Here is a 16,308-nt window from a genome sequence, read left to right as displayed (position 1 = left end):
AATGACAGCATACAGCTGGAAGTCTTGATGCCAGTATTTTATTGTAAAGAGTGTACATGTAAGTAAAGCGTGTACCTTGTAGCTGGTGCATATTTTCCTGCAAATAAAAATTATGTAAACGTCAGTAATAATTTAAATTAATAAACAATCAATTCTCTGGATTTTAAACGATTTTAAAAATTTCAAAACAAGCTGATTGTTTTGTTGTGAATAACAATAATTAACATGTTCTAACCAAAAAAAGTGTCCGTAGTGTATGAATGGGTGTGATTGTGTCCTGCGATGGATTGGCACCCCATCTAGGTTCCCAGTAAGGATAAGCAGTACAGAAAATGGATGAATGGATGGATATTTTATCCTTTTTGAGGTACTAAAGCTACTGAAGACAGAAATGTGAAAGTGAAACTAACTTTACCGCAGTCTCTTTCCTATGTAAGTGCAGTACAGAGAGGATAAATTACTGATAGTATGTTGTACTGTATGTGATTAAATGCATTAGAGAATCATGAAAACATAATACTGATGAATTCTCAGCAAAAAGAGCCGACTCAAAGAGTCGACTCATTCCCGAACAACTCATCACCTGTAATGAATCCTCCTTCCTGAAGTCAAAGCATTTCTCCCTCAGACTCGACTACATTTTGTGGAGCGGTTGGTGAAGCTAAAACAAATCTTTAAGGCAGAAACGGTGTTTTTAATGTCACACAACAAGGACTGTTGACTGAGGGTGAGTGCTTTATTGATTTTTTTTTTGTATAAACGACTGTATAAGAATAATGATGATATATTGTAAATAAAACTCGTTTAAAGTCAGCTGTAGGAAATCTGCAGCGCGTGAGCTTCAGGTGTAACCTTACCTGTAAAACAGGTTTTTATGGTGTATGTACTATATAGTCCTTTTAACTTCCTTTCTTCATTTTCTCATGAATGAAACATTCAGAATGTTTGGGGAATATAACTTTATCAGTGTGGAACAAACATCATGTGTTTTTAAAATATATTTGGTCACATTTAACGGTCTAGAAGCAGAAGTCATGGTGTGTTTAAAGGCTGTAAACAGGTGTTGTGTGGAGTGAAATCAGAGTCAGCAGAACCTGAACCTCAATTTGTAATGCTTGGGGAAAACTTCTTGCACTGCTCCCTACAAACATGGTCTGCAATAATCACGCAATAATCACGCACACCTGCATCCAATCTCACACACTCAGTCCACAGTAAGAGACCATTTTCAAAATATGTCTTTGTGAAGTCTTATCGCTCAGTTGCTTAGTCTCTGTTATATTTGCTTTCTGCAAATTCAAGCTGTCAAAAACTAAAGCAGTTTTAAATTCAGTGACATGGGGAAAAAACAAAGCCTAAGACTGAACGATTCAGAGAAAATATCCGGGACAGTAAAGGAGCCAGGCTCTAATAGAACTCAATTCTGGCCAATCACAACACACCTGTGAGCTCATGGAGGCAGAGCTATATTTATTAGTCATATTTTATGTATCAGTTCCCCTGAAGTAGAAATTAGAAGCTCTGGGGATAAATAGGTAATTTTCTGTGCTCTTCAAATGAAATGGTTTCAAAGTTGTTTAAAGCACCTTTTCTACATTCAGAGACTCAGCTGGGATGTACAATAGTGTTTTAAGAAATATCTTTAGTTTTGTGACTAGTACAGAGTGGATGGGAGAGTTTTATCATGTACAGCAGTTTCTTTATGGTGGGGAAAATTCTCTCAAGTGAATACAACAATGTATTGTGTAAAATCCATTTTATAAACCCAAGGATGTGATTTATAGTATAGTATAATTGCAAATTATATTATACTTGATATTTTAAACATAGTATTTGTATAAACACTATTATATTACATGTTATATAATCTGATTCCAAAGGATGTGTTTTTATATAATGCTGAGTTAGTGATAAGTTCTGAGGATAGCGTTTGTGTGTGAGAGAGACAGAGAACTCATTCTGTGCTGTGTATCTGACACTCTCATATATACAGAAAAAGAGAGAATATACAGAAAGAGAGAGAATATACAGAAAGAGAGAGAGTTAATCCCATATGGCAGAGTGTTTACGGTCTTCTTGGAAAGAAGGGTCTTGGAGTGTAGGAGGTGCAGTTAAGCCAACTCACACACGTCCACTACATCAGCAGGAGTTTTACATTAGGAGGGGATTTATTGACAATTTCACACATAATCAAGATAACATTTATCTTTTATTTTAAAACAGATACTTATGATCCTTGATTCTGATTGGCTGGGCTGTGTTCAAAGCCATTGTAAATTACTCTATAAACACACACCTGTGACCTCATTACATTAATACATTAATTAATAATACCAGTTTCTGGAGAGAGACAAAACAAATAAAAAACGTTAATTATCCAACAGCCGTGTTTTCTTTTAAATATACATTACAGTTTGGCAGCACGGTAACATACAGTAATAAACCAGCCTACAATGCTAATTGTTTTCTTTTTACTAACTCACTTTACCCATTCATATGATGAATCGTTTCCTTTTTCGATAAAGGCAGGTGATATCAAGCTGAAAGGTGCATTAATGCCACCTACAGGACTGTAGTATCAAAAGAGTTTAAAGAGCATGAGGTTTAAACCTGCCTAATTTTGTTTTTAAGGTCTCATACAATAGACTTATCTGCATCCAAGGTCAAAAAACACTTTAATTTGCTCATAATTTAAATTTCAGCATTACCTTTTATTCCCCAGCTAACAGCTGTGCACTGGCTGTACACATATACAACACAAAACCACACATTTGGAACATATATACATAAATAATTAATTATAATTACAGGTTGTGATGCAGAAGCACAAGATGATCCAAATAAAGTGTATATGGCCCTATATTTAATAAATAATCATTTAGCAAATCCCACGTTGACTTCAGCTAGATTTGTGAAGCAGTCATCAGTGAAATGATCTGAACACAATGAAAGTCGCTGGTATCGTTTTAAAATGAATTCTAACCACTGACGTTGTACATCATCATCCTTTGGGAGTCCATGCAAAGTGGTTTTGCTTTTGTAGCACAGAAAACATCTTCTAGACATGAACCTCACTCTTTCAGGACACAACCTCAACTGTAGTGTTTTTCGGGTGGGTCAAAGCTGTTTGTGAGCAGCCAGTGAAGACCAGAGGTGGGTTTTTTTGTTACCAAATTAGGTTAGTACAGTAAATAAATCTAGAATTACTAAGGACTCGTTTCAGGTGTTCAGAATCGGTTCTTGAGAGTCAGTATTTCCATTTGCAAAATTTTCAAACTTTGCAAACTTTTTTACATTCTCAAACAGCACAGGATCTGGAAGAATTTGACCTTAATAAATATTTCAGTACAGATAAGATAACAGAAACTGTTCTTCTGAAGATGATGCCTGTGATTCCAGCATCCAGAAAAGCAACGTAAGTAAAGCTGAATATAACTGTTCTACTGTTACAGTGTTAGAACGAGAGAAACTGAAAATAGTTTGACAAATATCTACTTTGTGATGTTTTGAATTTAAGTTGATACAGGGTGGAGTTAATGCAAACAGATAAATTAGAGAATAAAAATGCATAAAAAATTTATAAAGTCTGAAGAGCAGGTATTAAATATGTGGAAGTCAGCTGATTTCATTTGAGGAAAAAACACTGAAGTCTTGAAGTTATGACTTAGTATATTGAAATAATTAAAAAGGTTCTTAATATTATGATTTATTATTACCACAGTGATGCTGGTTTTATGTTGGTTATTTGGAAATCTTGTGTTTTTATTTACATAAACATTAGTAATATCACTCTCACATCTAGAATCTTTAATTTTATCTTTGTAGTTTGAAGATTTTTTTCTTCACGTTTTTCTACAGAATTTCTGTTATACATGAAATGGAATTACACAGACACATGGTATATAAAACTATATTTATTGCTGTAATACAAAATTACAGAGAAACACACTTAAGTAGCCTACCGGTAACAAGGCACAGGTGAGAATCATCACGCGTTAACTGACAGTTTCCCCGCCTCCTCTCTGTCCGCATCCGACGATCAACCACGCCCCCACTGAAAAGAGAGATTCTGTCTGTATTTAGTAAAAAACAGAGAGCAGAGAAGCTCCGTGGCCAGAACAAAAGTAAATGAACTGAAATAGGAGAACTTGTTAATATCTGTTAGCAAGTAGGCTAACCCTACTTGATTTACAAATGTAACTACTAGTAATATGGCTAGTAAGGTCATCAATGCAAAGGTAAATAATCATGTAACATTGCTAGCTAACATTATGGTCGCTGTTTGTGTTGTTGCTAACTTCAGTTATTTGTCTCAGTGTAATTGTGAAAGATCTACAGCTGCTCTCTGCCTCCTGTTGTTCTTCTCTCTGGTGCAGTTCTTCTTCTGTATATTCTGTCTCAAACATGTATGAATGGAGGTCTCTGTGTAACACTAAATCAAAATATCCTCATTCACTGAGTCATTTCTCTCTTTTCAGTAAACAATTCGCTGAGGCATTTTACCTCGTCTCTGGTACAAGTTAAAGATTCAGACTGCGATCCATTAGCAAAACAAACGCTTTTTATGTAACATAGTTCCCATCATGTATTGTTATATAGGATGGTCCGTTGGTTTGTTTGGTCGAATTCAGGGTACGAAATAAGCACCTGCCAAATGAGGGTGAATTGTCGGCAGAGTATTTCATTATTATTATTTTATTATTTTTATTTTATTATTATTATTTGCTTCTTCTTCATCTTATAGGATATGATGCATATATACACTGGTGGATTTTATATACGAACACTCTCCCTACAGAATGTTTCATTTTAGTGGCAAGGAAACTGGTTTGTTGTCAAAAGTGGAATGCTAGTTCCGCCACATATGTTGCTATGGCAACCAGTAGTAGGAACGCCTACTGGTGACATCATAGTACAGCGACTGGCGACTAGCAGCAAAAAATCACTGTATGTGTGAACGCACCTTCACTCAATCTCATTTTTTATGGGCAGCAACTGAAAGAACAAAGACTTTAACTGGTTTCAGGTGTGTTTCTTCTTTTTTTGTGTGTATTTGCCTAATTTAGTACCTAGCGTATAGAAAGAAACGTCCCTGGTGATGTTTACACAGATGTGTCGATGGTTAAAATTTAGATGTCGGCTGGAGTGTCCCTTTAAGCATATTGTCTAACTGGTGTTTGTACTTCTAGCATTTATGAAAATGAGAAGGTTCAGTGAGAGCTGTGAGGACTTGTTTGATCATTTGCACTGGTGTTAGTTCATTACGTATTTTATTTCCTTCAGTATCAGGTGTGATTCACTTGGAGTGAGAAGTTGGTCAGCTCTGGTCTCAGCACTCAGGTCAGAAACCTCCAATCTGAGAGAACTGCATCTGACTGTGAAAACACTGGATCTGACTGGGAATAAACGAGGAGACTCAGGAGTGAAGAGTCTCTGTGCTGGACTGGAGAATCCTCACTGTAAAGTGGAGACACTGGGGTAAGATCATCTCTCTGAGAGTCACATGACCTGCTCCTCAGTAAGAGACATTCTCTAATAGTAAACATTCACCTGTTGCCAATCTCACACTCACTCCACACTATATAAGAGACTTTTTTTGGACCCTTTCCTCTTTTTGTTTCATGTTCATTGGTCTTGCTTCTTGTTCCTTGTTGATGATTCTTGCCTAGTTTGTGCCTGTTTTCCAATCGCCTGACCCTTTGCCTGTTATTTTGACCACGCTATTGTCTCGTGATTAGGATTTGTCTGCCTATCTCTCTCTAAATAACTCTTATCTGCATTTGCATCCATCCTAACCTTCTTAACGTGGATTTCGTGAAAAAGAGTGACGTCATCTCAGTGAATCGAATCTTTTCTTGAATAACCTTCATTTACTGGCCCTTTCTGTAAATTACATCATTACACCAGTACGTGTGAAAAGTGAGCGTCTTTTTGTGTGTTGTGACTCATTGAATCATTCACACAATTGATATGTTTAAACACTGAATTGTTCATGACTAAATCACATCTTATTATCCTAAAATGATCAGGCCTAAATATCTACTAAAAGAGTGTTTAAGCAGCGTGTTTTTCCCGCTCAGAGCAGATCTACTGTTTTTAAAATTATTTTTTCGACTACATAACCTGCAGATTTTTTTCATTTAAATGAAATAAGAAGTCATCCTGCAGGATAGATTAAGTACTTGTGAACTTTATTTTATTTCTGCAGGAGGTGAGCAGCAGTCCTTCAGGAATTATAAAATCCTGCAGGAGTTTTCTCTTGTGCAGCGAGTGTGCTGGAAATTACTGCATGTTTCTATTGTACTGTTCCATCCTGAACCCTATAGGAAAATCCTGCACAGTTTGTCAATGTGTCCTGCAGGATTTCATCATTCCAGGATTCCAGCAAACATCCTGCAGAAAAATGAAAATCCTGCAGGATTCTTGTAGAGTTTTTTTAAGGGAGCCACCAAGATAAAAATCTGTTGATGAAGAGTGTGCCGTTGTGTCTCTCTACAGGTTGGAGTGTTGTGGTGTCTCAGGTGAAGGCTGTGGTGTCTCAGGTGAAGGCTGTGCTGCTCTGACTTTAGCTCTGAGATCAAACCCCTCACACCTGAGACAACTGAATCTGTCCATTAATAATGTAGGAGACTCAGGAGTGAAGTCTCTCTGCTGTACTGGAGAATCCTCACTGTAAACTGGAGATATTGAGGTAAGATCATCTCTCTGAGAGTCACATGACCTGCTCCTCAGTAAGACACATTCTCTAATAGTGAGACTGAAGCAGAAGTTTTAGGTTCATCATCAATGTCCTGAGGACGAAGATTATTTATTTTTATTTAACAATAAATTATCAGCGAGTAATCTGGTTTTGAAAAGACATGAGTGTTAATCCTCTTCAGAATTAATGTTTTATACTTTTATAATGTATCCATTGTATCTTGTAATTCATGACAGTGTTTGTTTTTCATGATGATTCAGACTTTTACTTCCTTCAGTCTGTAATAATATGAATATATAGAGAGATATTAGATGAGAGAAACTTAATATAACACTCAGTATGATCATTTTAATTACACTGTTCATTATAATAAACAGGTGATATTAAATCCTCATATCATTCTGAATAATAAAATTATTTTACAAACACATCATCTTTAACATAATTCTTAAACCATGATAAAAGTCTGTTGATGAAGAGTGTGTCATTGTGTCTCTGTACAGGTTGTGTGGTTGAAAAAAGTGTATGGAAAAAAAGTGTAAATGCGCGTGCAATCAAGTGCCAAAAGTCTCACATAATTAACAAAGTTTCGCTTTAAGCTGCAGACAATATCACAATAATATCAAAGATCCTAATGAAAACAATCAATATATGTCATGAGATAACTTACATTACTTCATGTCACAGTAAAACAAGAATAGAGGGTATTTTTCATACAGTGAGTACATGATCTCTAAGCTGTGCCTGAGATGTGTGTGTGACAAAGTCACCATGCAAACGAAGTTCTTTATGAGTTACATTATGAGCTCATGTGTAGAGATCGAGCAGTATGATGTTTTCATTTACACATATGCACAATGAGTAACAACTATCCAAATTCACCACTTTAACGTTTGAGTAAAAGTTCACACCAATAATGATGACATAAACGGGTACAAATGAAAATATTAGGTTCAAAAGAGACTTGGGTGAATGCCTTTCAGTTTTAACAGAATGTTGTCTCCCTCACCTGTAAAGAGATTGCTATGAAACATTTTAGACACATCAAATCATAACACTACTGAATGTGTTCATTTCGCTGTTTTCGGTTAGAAGCAACGAGAAGAATTGCCTTCGGAATAACCCCGGCTACAGCTGACAACCAGACACACACACACACACACACACACACACACACACACACACACACACACACACACACACACACACACACACACACACACGGAAAGAGCACATCACCTTTAGAATTGTTCAATTAAAATAAATGTACTTTGTTCCTTACAATTTCACGTGTCTGTTTTCTCTGGTTAACCGAAAAGTAAAAATAAAATGAAGTTGGGGTGTTTCTGTGAATCACTGTGCTGTATCCTTAAAACAGCACATGAACACAACACTTTAAATGCTGTAATTCTTAAAATGCTGTTCAGCTTTATGTGACGAATAGTGACATGAATGCCTTAAAAAAAGTAATAAGTACTTTCTGAACTACTTCTCAACTTATTTGTCTTTTTTCTTTCCAGTAAAAACTGCATTAAGTCTGTTCCTTTCTCTTACTCATGACATCACCAGTGTTAAATTAAATGTGAGTGCAAAAAGGCCTCTGTTATTTATATTTGAAAAGGTCACTGCATTAAGTTTCAATTTATTACTGAAGATGCACCGATGTAAAAGGCTATTTTTCCCTGCTATGGGCTATCGGCCCATTTTTAATATCATTTAAAAAAAGGTTATAATATATATTACCAGTTTGATGATCAGTGATGAAGTAGAAATGCTTTTGTTTGTGGTGAGTGAATGTGAGACTAACGGAAAGTTTTTTTTTTTTTAGAATTCAGTCAATGTTAATATGAATTAATAACATTCAATAAGTTAATAATCTTACTTTAATCTTCAGAATTTATTTCATGTGTTCATGTTAATTAGAGTAATGTGTTTTCTGTTTATGAGACCAGTTACTGTGAAACAACTTGTTGAAATGGAGAGAATAAAGTTTTATTTGCATTTCCTTCGGAATTGTGGAATTAATTATTATTCATTTAAAGAAGGTATAAAAGGCTATCGGTACCGGCCGATATCACACTGAGTTATCGGTATCGGCTGAGAAATTTAGTATCGGGGCACCTGTACTTATTACCTACCTAAACTATACATGGATAAAACAGACATTCATGAGTCGTGACTAAAGGGTCACCAGTGAGCATCACATTATACTTTCTAAGGCCACTGATCTCAACTCATGACCAAATATTATCTGTTGTGATGTATGTTTGTGTCTGTGACAGTAATATCGGCCAAACATCATCCAGCATAAAACCAGCTTAAGACGGTATGAGTTTAGTTCTTACCACCTCAATGTGCACAATGAATCTGTTCAGTTCTACAACATTTCATCTGTTGAAAGAAATATTAAAAATGATTGATTGAATAATTGATTGGATCATAAGGAGCTCCACAGCAGCACCTGAGGTGTTCGTTTAGACAGAATTAGAGCTCGGCTAAAATGACCAAACTCCACGACCTCACAAACACAGGCTTAATTATTTATAAGTGACTTTAATTTTAAAGCATTTAAAACTGCTTATTATTTAGTTGAACCAAAAACATTTAAATTAAATAGACAAGAAAAATATTATGTACAATTTACTCAGGTAAATTAAAGTAAAGTAAATCTTTTTCAATGTAAATGGAAAAGGATCAAATGAATTATTTTGGTCATGATGGTATTTTAAATGTACAAGTTGTGTTTGTGGTTAGTTTCCATGTTCAGTAGAGAAAGTGGTGCCATTACACAGTAGCTTCTCCTTATCACACATCCAAACTGTATCATCCTGGTGAAAATACCATCTACATCTACTCTGTGCATTGATGCCTTTAACCTGCTCCTCTGTATTCTATAGCCTAAGGACCTCAGCCTTCCCATGAATAACCTAAATAGCATGTATTAATAGCAGTACTGATGTACAGGATGCAGTAATAACAGATTGTAAATGACTATGTTTATTCAAATTATTGGGACAATAAAGCCGTCCCTACACCTACCCCTAACTGATAAACACATTATTATTAAACAGTCATTACGCACATTATTTCCACTTTTCATATATTTTATTAATTTTTATTGAAAATAAATGCCTTTCCGATCTGATATGTGATGGGAAACGGGAGAAGAGCAAGTTCGGATTCCAACTCGGGTCAAAAGCTACGTTCAGGGACCACACTCTCTACAGCCTTCTCCACTGTAGACGTTAAGTACTGTTCGTCTTTTTTAATCTTATGTGGCCCAACCAGACATTGCCCTCTATTTTCAGCAATGTAAAAAAAGGAAAATAAAAAGAAAAAAGCATTATTTCTTCCCCTCGCTTGGGCCCCAAGTGGCCATTGGCCCCTGCGCCCGTGCCAATAATGCCCATTGGATAATCTGTCCCAGCCCTGATCTGAAACAAACTGTGAATAAGACACCAGCTGACTAGTAATGAGTAATGTTAACTAACTAGAAAGAGAACATGCAATCCATATTCATGGGGATGTATAAAACACAAAATACTGCATCAGGGAAAGAATATTTCAGTTCATCCAAGTGAAAGTGCAGCACAAATCTGTCAGTAGTTCCAAAAACTGCCTCACAATGACACATGAAAAAACATTCCACTACTGACCTACCTGAAAAAGATGAGAGAGGGAAGAATATAAAAAGATACACAACAGAAAGAAGGTGTTTGTGCTCGTATACACTCATTCCCAGTTGAGTCTCCTCAAAAAGGTGTACTCTAAAATTGCTGAGTTACACAGAACCTACTTTGGGTCAATTCTGAAATCCAGCGCTGGGGACAATGTGGACCGACTCAGTCTGGGCTGTTTTATCTTAGCAAGGTTGAGTTATGATGTTGACTCAGCATGCTGGGGTGATTTATATTTTTACTTTTCTCTACAAAAACACCCAGTGTAACAATATATTTGGTTGTAATTTATGTTAAAAATTATTTTGCTATAAAATTCCTGTTAAATACTCATTAAACTCCTCAGATGCCAATCCTGTCAGGTGAGAAATCCACCAATGTCTTGAAACTGTTCCTGTACATTTTAGATCTCTCTTCCACTGACTGGGTTCAGCTTGTGTTCATGTGCATTTTCACCTGCTGTTCCTAATAATCCCTCAGGTGTTTTATGAGATTGAGTTCTGGGGAATTTTATCAAGGGGTCAGAGGTCATTATACACTCAGTGTAGAATTGTGTGCAGTCTGATTCACTCTGCATGATGAACACACACTTCTCACGTCTCGGAGTCTGTTTAATGTGTTATAATTAAATGAGTGATGTGTTTATAAATGTGTTCTCTATTCCCCAACAGTGAAATGCAGGAACACCGGAGTCTTCATCACACACACAGATGTTCTTCAAAACCTGAACATAAAAGAAAAACACGTGAATTAATAAGCACAAACTGGACTGTGGTACTTCATGATCAACATGTAATCATCTCTGCTCCAAGAGAAACATCATCATCTAATGTTTATAATTAATCATTCTACATTTCTTCATTCTTACTAACATCTGTGTTATAACATTTACCGAGAACAAATGAGAACTTCCACAAGTTCTAACAGGAAAATGAGCAGATATTTACCCATCACATCACTGCTCTTATCCAATCACAGGCTTTGGAGTTTTTTAAATAATGAACACTACTGTGTCATTTAGCTCTTGTTCTACATTTATATTTAAGTGCAGACTTTAAGAATAAGCCGAGGTGAATGTTACAGGAAAGACAGAAGACACGGTGTGGAGGTAGGGTGCTGGAAGAAGTGTCAGAGTGAGTAAAGTTGCTGCTTAAATCAAATATCTGTGGCATAAAATATAATCATTTTAATGAGCTTTAATGAGAGTTGACAAGAAAGTGTGCTGCTTATCAGAAACAGGGAAAAGCAGAGATCATCTTGTTCAGACAAAAGCAGCAGTATGAAGTCAGAGATAGCAGGCTGTCACAAGGAGACCAGGTGTTCATTTACAATCACTCTCATGCACTCGTTTGTGATATTTTGTAGACTCCGTCTGACTCCCTGTCTTCTACCTTCACATGAATTTTAAATCAACACACTTTACTGAACACAAAACAGCATTAAAGACAATTGTTAGAAAAATCAGATTAAATAGAATATAGTGACATTTTTAAAACTGGTTTTATTTCCTAACCTGGTAATCTGATATTTATTGGAACTAAAGAGAAATGTACAAATGAGGATAAATCAGTCTTTAATTTTTTCACAATTTATATAAAAAGGTCATGACTCACCACAGTGTCTGTAGTTTGTAATGTTTATCATGCTTAAGAGCAGAGAGACTCTCCACTCCTGAGTCTACTACATAATTATCAAACAGATTCAGTTCTCTCAGGTGTGAGGGGTTTGATCTCAGAGCTGAAGTCAGAGCAGCACAGCCTTCATCTGATACACCACAATCACTCAATCTGTAGAGAGACACAATGACACACTCTTCACTCTCTCGATCTCAGGCAGAGGAACAACAGCACTGACTTTCCTCTGGTTGTAGACAGTTTCTCTCATTGTGGACTGAGTAACACACACTAGATCTTTAGAAATGTTTTAGTAACTTTTCCCTTCACACATCTCAACAAAATCTCTTTTTAATCAGCGTTCACATGAACAGATCTTTCTTGAGAAGATCAGACTGTCCGTAATCAGAAGATTAGAACATGTTTTATTATTAATGATTTAAAATATGATCTTACCACAGTATCTCCAGTTTACAGTGAGGATTCTCCAGTACAGCAGAGAGACACTTCACTCCTGAGTCTCCTACATTATTACAAGACAGATTCAGTTGTCTCAGGTGTGAGGGGTTTGATCTCAGAGCTGAACTCAGAGCAGCACAGCCTTCATCTGAGACACCACACCTATACAACCTGTAGAGAGACACAATGACACACTCTTCATCAACAGATTTTTTTTTTATCTTGGTTTAAAAAATTACTTTAAAGATGATGTGTTTGTAAAATTATTTTATTATTCAGAATGACATGAGGATTTAATATCACCTGTTTATTATAATTAACAGTGTAATTAAAATGATCATACTGAGTGTTATATTAAGTTTCTCTCATCTAATATCTCTCTATATATTTATATTATTACAGAATGAAGGAAGTAAAAGTCTGAATCATCATGAAAAACAAACACTGTCATGAATTAAAAGATACAATTGATAAATTATAAAAGTATAAAACATTCATTCTGAAGAGGATTAACACTCATGTCTTTTCAAAACCAGATTACTCACTGATAATTTATTGTTAAATAAAAATAAATAATCTTCCTCCTCAGGACATTGATGATGAACCTAAAACTTCTGCTTCAGTCTCACTATTAGAGAATGTGTCTTACTGAGGAGCAGGTCATGTGACTGTCAGAGAGATGATCTTACTTCAGTTTCTCCAGTTTACAGTGAGGATTCTCCAGTACAGCAGAGAGACTCTTCACTCCTGAGTCTCCTACATTATTATAGGACAGATACAGGTCTCTCAGGTGTGAGGGGTTTGATCTCAGAGCTGAAGTCAGAGCAGCACAGCCTTCACCTGAGACACCACAACACTCCAACCTGTACAGAGACACAATGGCGCATTCTTCATCAACCGACTTTTATCATGGTTTACTTGCTATGATGATGATGATGCGTCTTTCATTTTGGACATTCTGCTCTCTCTTGACCAATCACAAGATATAATTATCACTGACCAAAACAGTATCACTGTTCAGTGGCTCCCTTAAAAAGCTCTACAGGACTCCTGCAGGATTTTCATTTTTCTGCAGGATGTTTGCTGCAATCCTGGAATGATGAAATCCTGCAGCACACATTGACAAACTGTGCAGGATTTTCCTATAGGGTTTAGGATGGAGCAGTACAATAGAAACATGCAGGAATTTCCAGCACACTCGCTGCACAAGGGAAAACTCCTATTTTTTAGATAATTTCACGGCTGCTTCTAAACTCTGCAGTTCACACACAGTGCATTTAGTTTGTGTCCCAGGTGCAGTTTGTGTGATTAGTTACAATGTTTTAGTAAATTTCACAGTAATTTTAGACACATTTCAGTCACATCAAGTCACGTTTTGTGCTGCAGCTTCTCACATACGCAAGAGAGAGCAATAGTTTGTATATATTGTAACCTTATTTTTGACAGGTCTAGGTCAAAGGTCAAGATCATAAAATTTAATGACCCTGACAGTTCAAAGGGGTCATCATCATAAATATATTTATGTTTGCATATTTATGTTGGCATCAAAAAATAATAGTTATGTAAATCCGGTTCCCATGAATTCCAGATACACACACACACGCATGTTTCATACATAGTATGGTCATGTGTATTCCACACACACACATCCCAACAAAAATATGACACACACACACACACACACACACACACACACACACACACACACACACACACACACACAGACACACACAAACACACACAAACACACACAAACACACACAGACACACACAAACACACACACTCCGAGTCGAGCACTCTAAGAGTCAGGCCTAGGTCAAAGGTCAACCCCGTAAAACCCCGTTCCAATGTATTCCACACACACACACACACACACACACACACAGGGTTATATGCATGAATGTGTCTCTGTGTCTGTCTATAAAAGCACACACACTTCCAAACAAAATTATGACACACAGACACACACACACACACACACACACACACACACACACACACACAAACACACACACACACACCTACATAAGACTGGTGAAAAAATAAGCAAATGATTAATAATGAATTTCCTTACACATCCAACCAAAAATATGACACACACACAAACACACTTTCTTTCCACATTATTTAAAAGGAATATAAGTGTTATTTACTTAATTACCATAATTATGAACACAAATTGTTAAGTTGACAATCATTTTAAAATTACTTTGCTCCATTTAGATTTTCTCCAGAAGAATGCAGCCTTTTAAACCAGGAGAAATGACTACCTTTATGTTGTATAACAATAGTAACTAAAATCCAGTGTGATTTATAATACAAATATCATACCTAACATCTCTGCAGGTTTTATAGACATAAAAGCACTGAATGAAATGAGCAATATAGACAAAAAATAAACACTCTGCGTCTGCTACATTTATCCCTCTCATAGAACTATCCACAGTCCAAAGGCTGCTAATTCTGCTCAAAGAGCAAACTGACTACAATGGAGCTAGAAGGCTATATGTGTGAATGACAAAAGATTTTTTTTTAAAAATGTATACATGAAATTAGTTTAAACAATGTACTTGACGTTTACACGAATAAGCAGAAATGTAATCATGCTTTTCTTTCCTATAGCACAAATGAAAAGTCCTCTCTAGATGAGCAGATTTTTCAAATAAAACTATCATTCTTATCCACTGCTACGGTAAACTCAAGAGTACATTTTAAAATTACTCTGCTAAATATGACTAGCATTAGCTACGTGTAGTTGTGCAAAATAGTCCATCAACTGTATTAGCAGGTGTAGCCTAACCTATACACGAGTCCACTGTTGGTCATATCACAATTGAGAATATGTCCCAAATTCATTGCTTTAGTAGAATTTAATTGTAAATGAAATGATACTCACATTGAAATGTCCTTTGTATAGTATTTGTCCAGTGTACAGGTCCTCTAACACAGTCTTAACTGTCTGAATTTGTCCAGACATGTTAAATGGGTAGGAGAGGGGACTTGAAATTAGTTATCAAGACTTCATTTCGTTAGGCTACTACTTTCTTCTAGAGCTCAATTAATAGATTTTGTGTGGTAGCACTGCTTGAATTGTTCTCTGCTTGATAGATGGCTTTGCTTGTATTCTTTCATTTGTAAGTCGCTTTGGATAAAGGCTTCTGTTAAATGAATAAATGTAAATGTATGACAACTTAAATTTTGTTTTAAGTCAATGCAGAAATTTCAGTTTAAATTACACACAATATTAAGTTGATGTAATTAACAACATTATTATGTCAACACGTCTTATCAAAACAATGTTTACACCTTTAAATATTTAATCAAATCAGTAAATTAGAATTTTTATCTTGCAATCACAAATTTAATTAAGCTGTGGTAATAGGTCCCTGAATTACTTTTTAGACAAAAGCACTGTAATTATTTTTGACAACGAGTTTCCTGAGACTCTGTGTTCTCTGTGTTCTTTCACACAAGCACACACACGCACGCACACGCACGCACGCGCACACACACACACACACACACACACACACACACACACACACACACATATGCATACATGCATATCCCTGTCTAACATTCCTGAGCCAGGTCAAAGATCATCACCAACCGTCATTATCTTAAGAGATGTAGGTCAAAGATTAATATCGGTGGTCCCCACTATTAATGTAGAGTGACAAATGTACATACCCTCCGTGACTAAATTACTTAAGGTTTAAACATTTTTATTTTGTGATGGCAGCAAGACAAGACTGTTGTACATTTGGTATCTGGTAATTTTAGAATTAGGCCCCAACTGTCAAATATGTTTTGTGAATGGCTTTGTTAGGCAAAGGGCATGATGGCATGGGAAGAGTA

General features: G+C 36.0%; 1 protein-coding gene and 1 long non-coding RNA gene across 7 annotated transcripts in view; one reads left to right on the top strand and one right to left on the bottom strand.

The window, feature by feature from the left end:
• Positions 1-613: 613 nt before the first annotated feature.
• LOC128635398 (uncharacterized) overlaps positions 614-16,308 on the top strand; it is a 99,568-nt gene continuing 83,873 nt past the window's right edge. The window contains exons 1-4 of one of the 2 annotated variants that reach the window (XR_008398371.1): positions 614-727; positions 5,284-5,478; positions 6,499-6,691; positions 7,793-8,576. This is a non-coding gene — a long non-coding RNA (uncharacterized LOC128635398). Of the gene's footprint in view, positions 728-5,283; positions 5,479-6,498; positions 6,692-7,792; positions 8,577-16,308 lie in introns of those variants that run through there. The other variant, XR_008398372.1, reaches the window with a different exon arrangement.
• LOC108279542 (NACHT, LRR and PYD domains-containing protein 3) overlaps positions 9,350-16,308 on the bottom strand; it is a 44,633-nt gene continuing 37,674 nt past the window's right edge. For 3 of the 5 annotated variants that reach the window (XM_053688236.1, XM_053688238.1, XM_053688240.1), the window contains 4 exons: positions 13,139-13,312; positions 12,447-12,620; positions 11,991-12,164; positions 9,352-11,101 (listed from right to left, as the gene is read on the bottom strand). In XM_053688236.1, the coding sequence (XP_053544211.1) occupies position 12,164; positions 12,447-12,620; positions 13,139-13,312 (349 nt within the window). In that variant the 3' untranslated portion in view covers positions 9,352-11,101; positions 11,991-12,163. Of the gene's footprint in view, positions 11,102-11,990; positions 12,165-12,446; positions 12,621-13,138; positions 13,313-16,308 lie in introns of all 5 variants that reach the window. The other 2 variants (XM_053688239.1, XM_053688237.1) reach the window with 2 other exon arrangements.

The sequence above is a fragment of the Ictalurus punctatus genome, chromosome 19 (assembly GCF_001660625.3).
Source record: "Ictalurus punctatus breed USDA103 chromosome 19, Coco_2.0, whole genome shotgun sequence".
NCBI classification, from domain to species: domain Eukaryota; kingdom Metazoa; phylum Chordata; class Actinopteri; order Siluriformes; family Ictaluridae; genus Ictalurus; species Ictalurus punctatus.
This window is presented reverse-complemented; position numbering and strand designations above follow the sequence as displayed.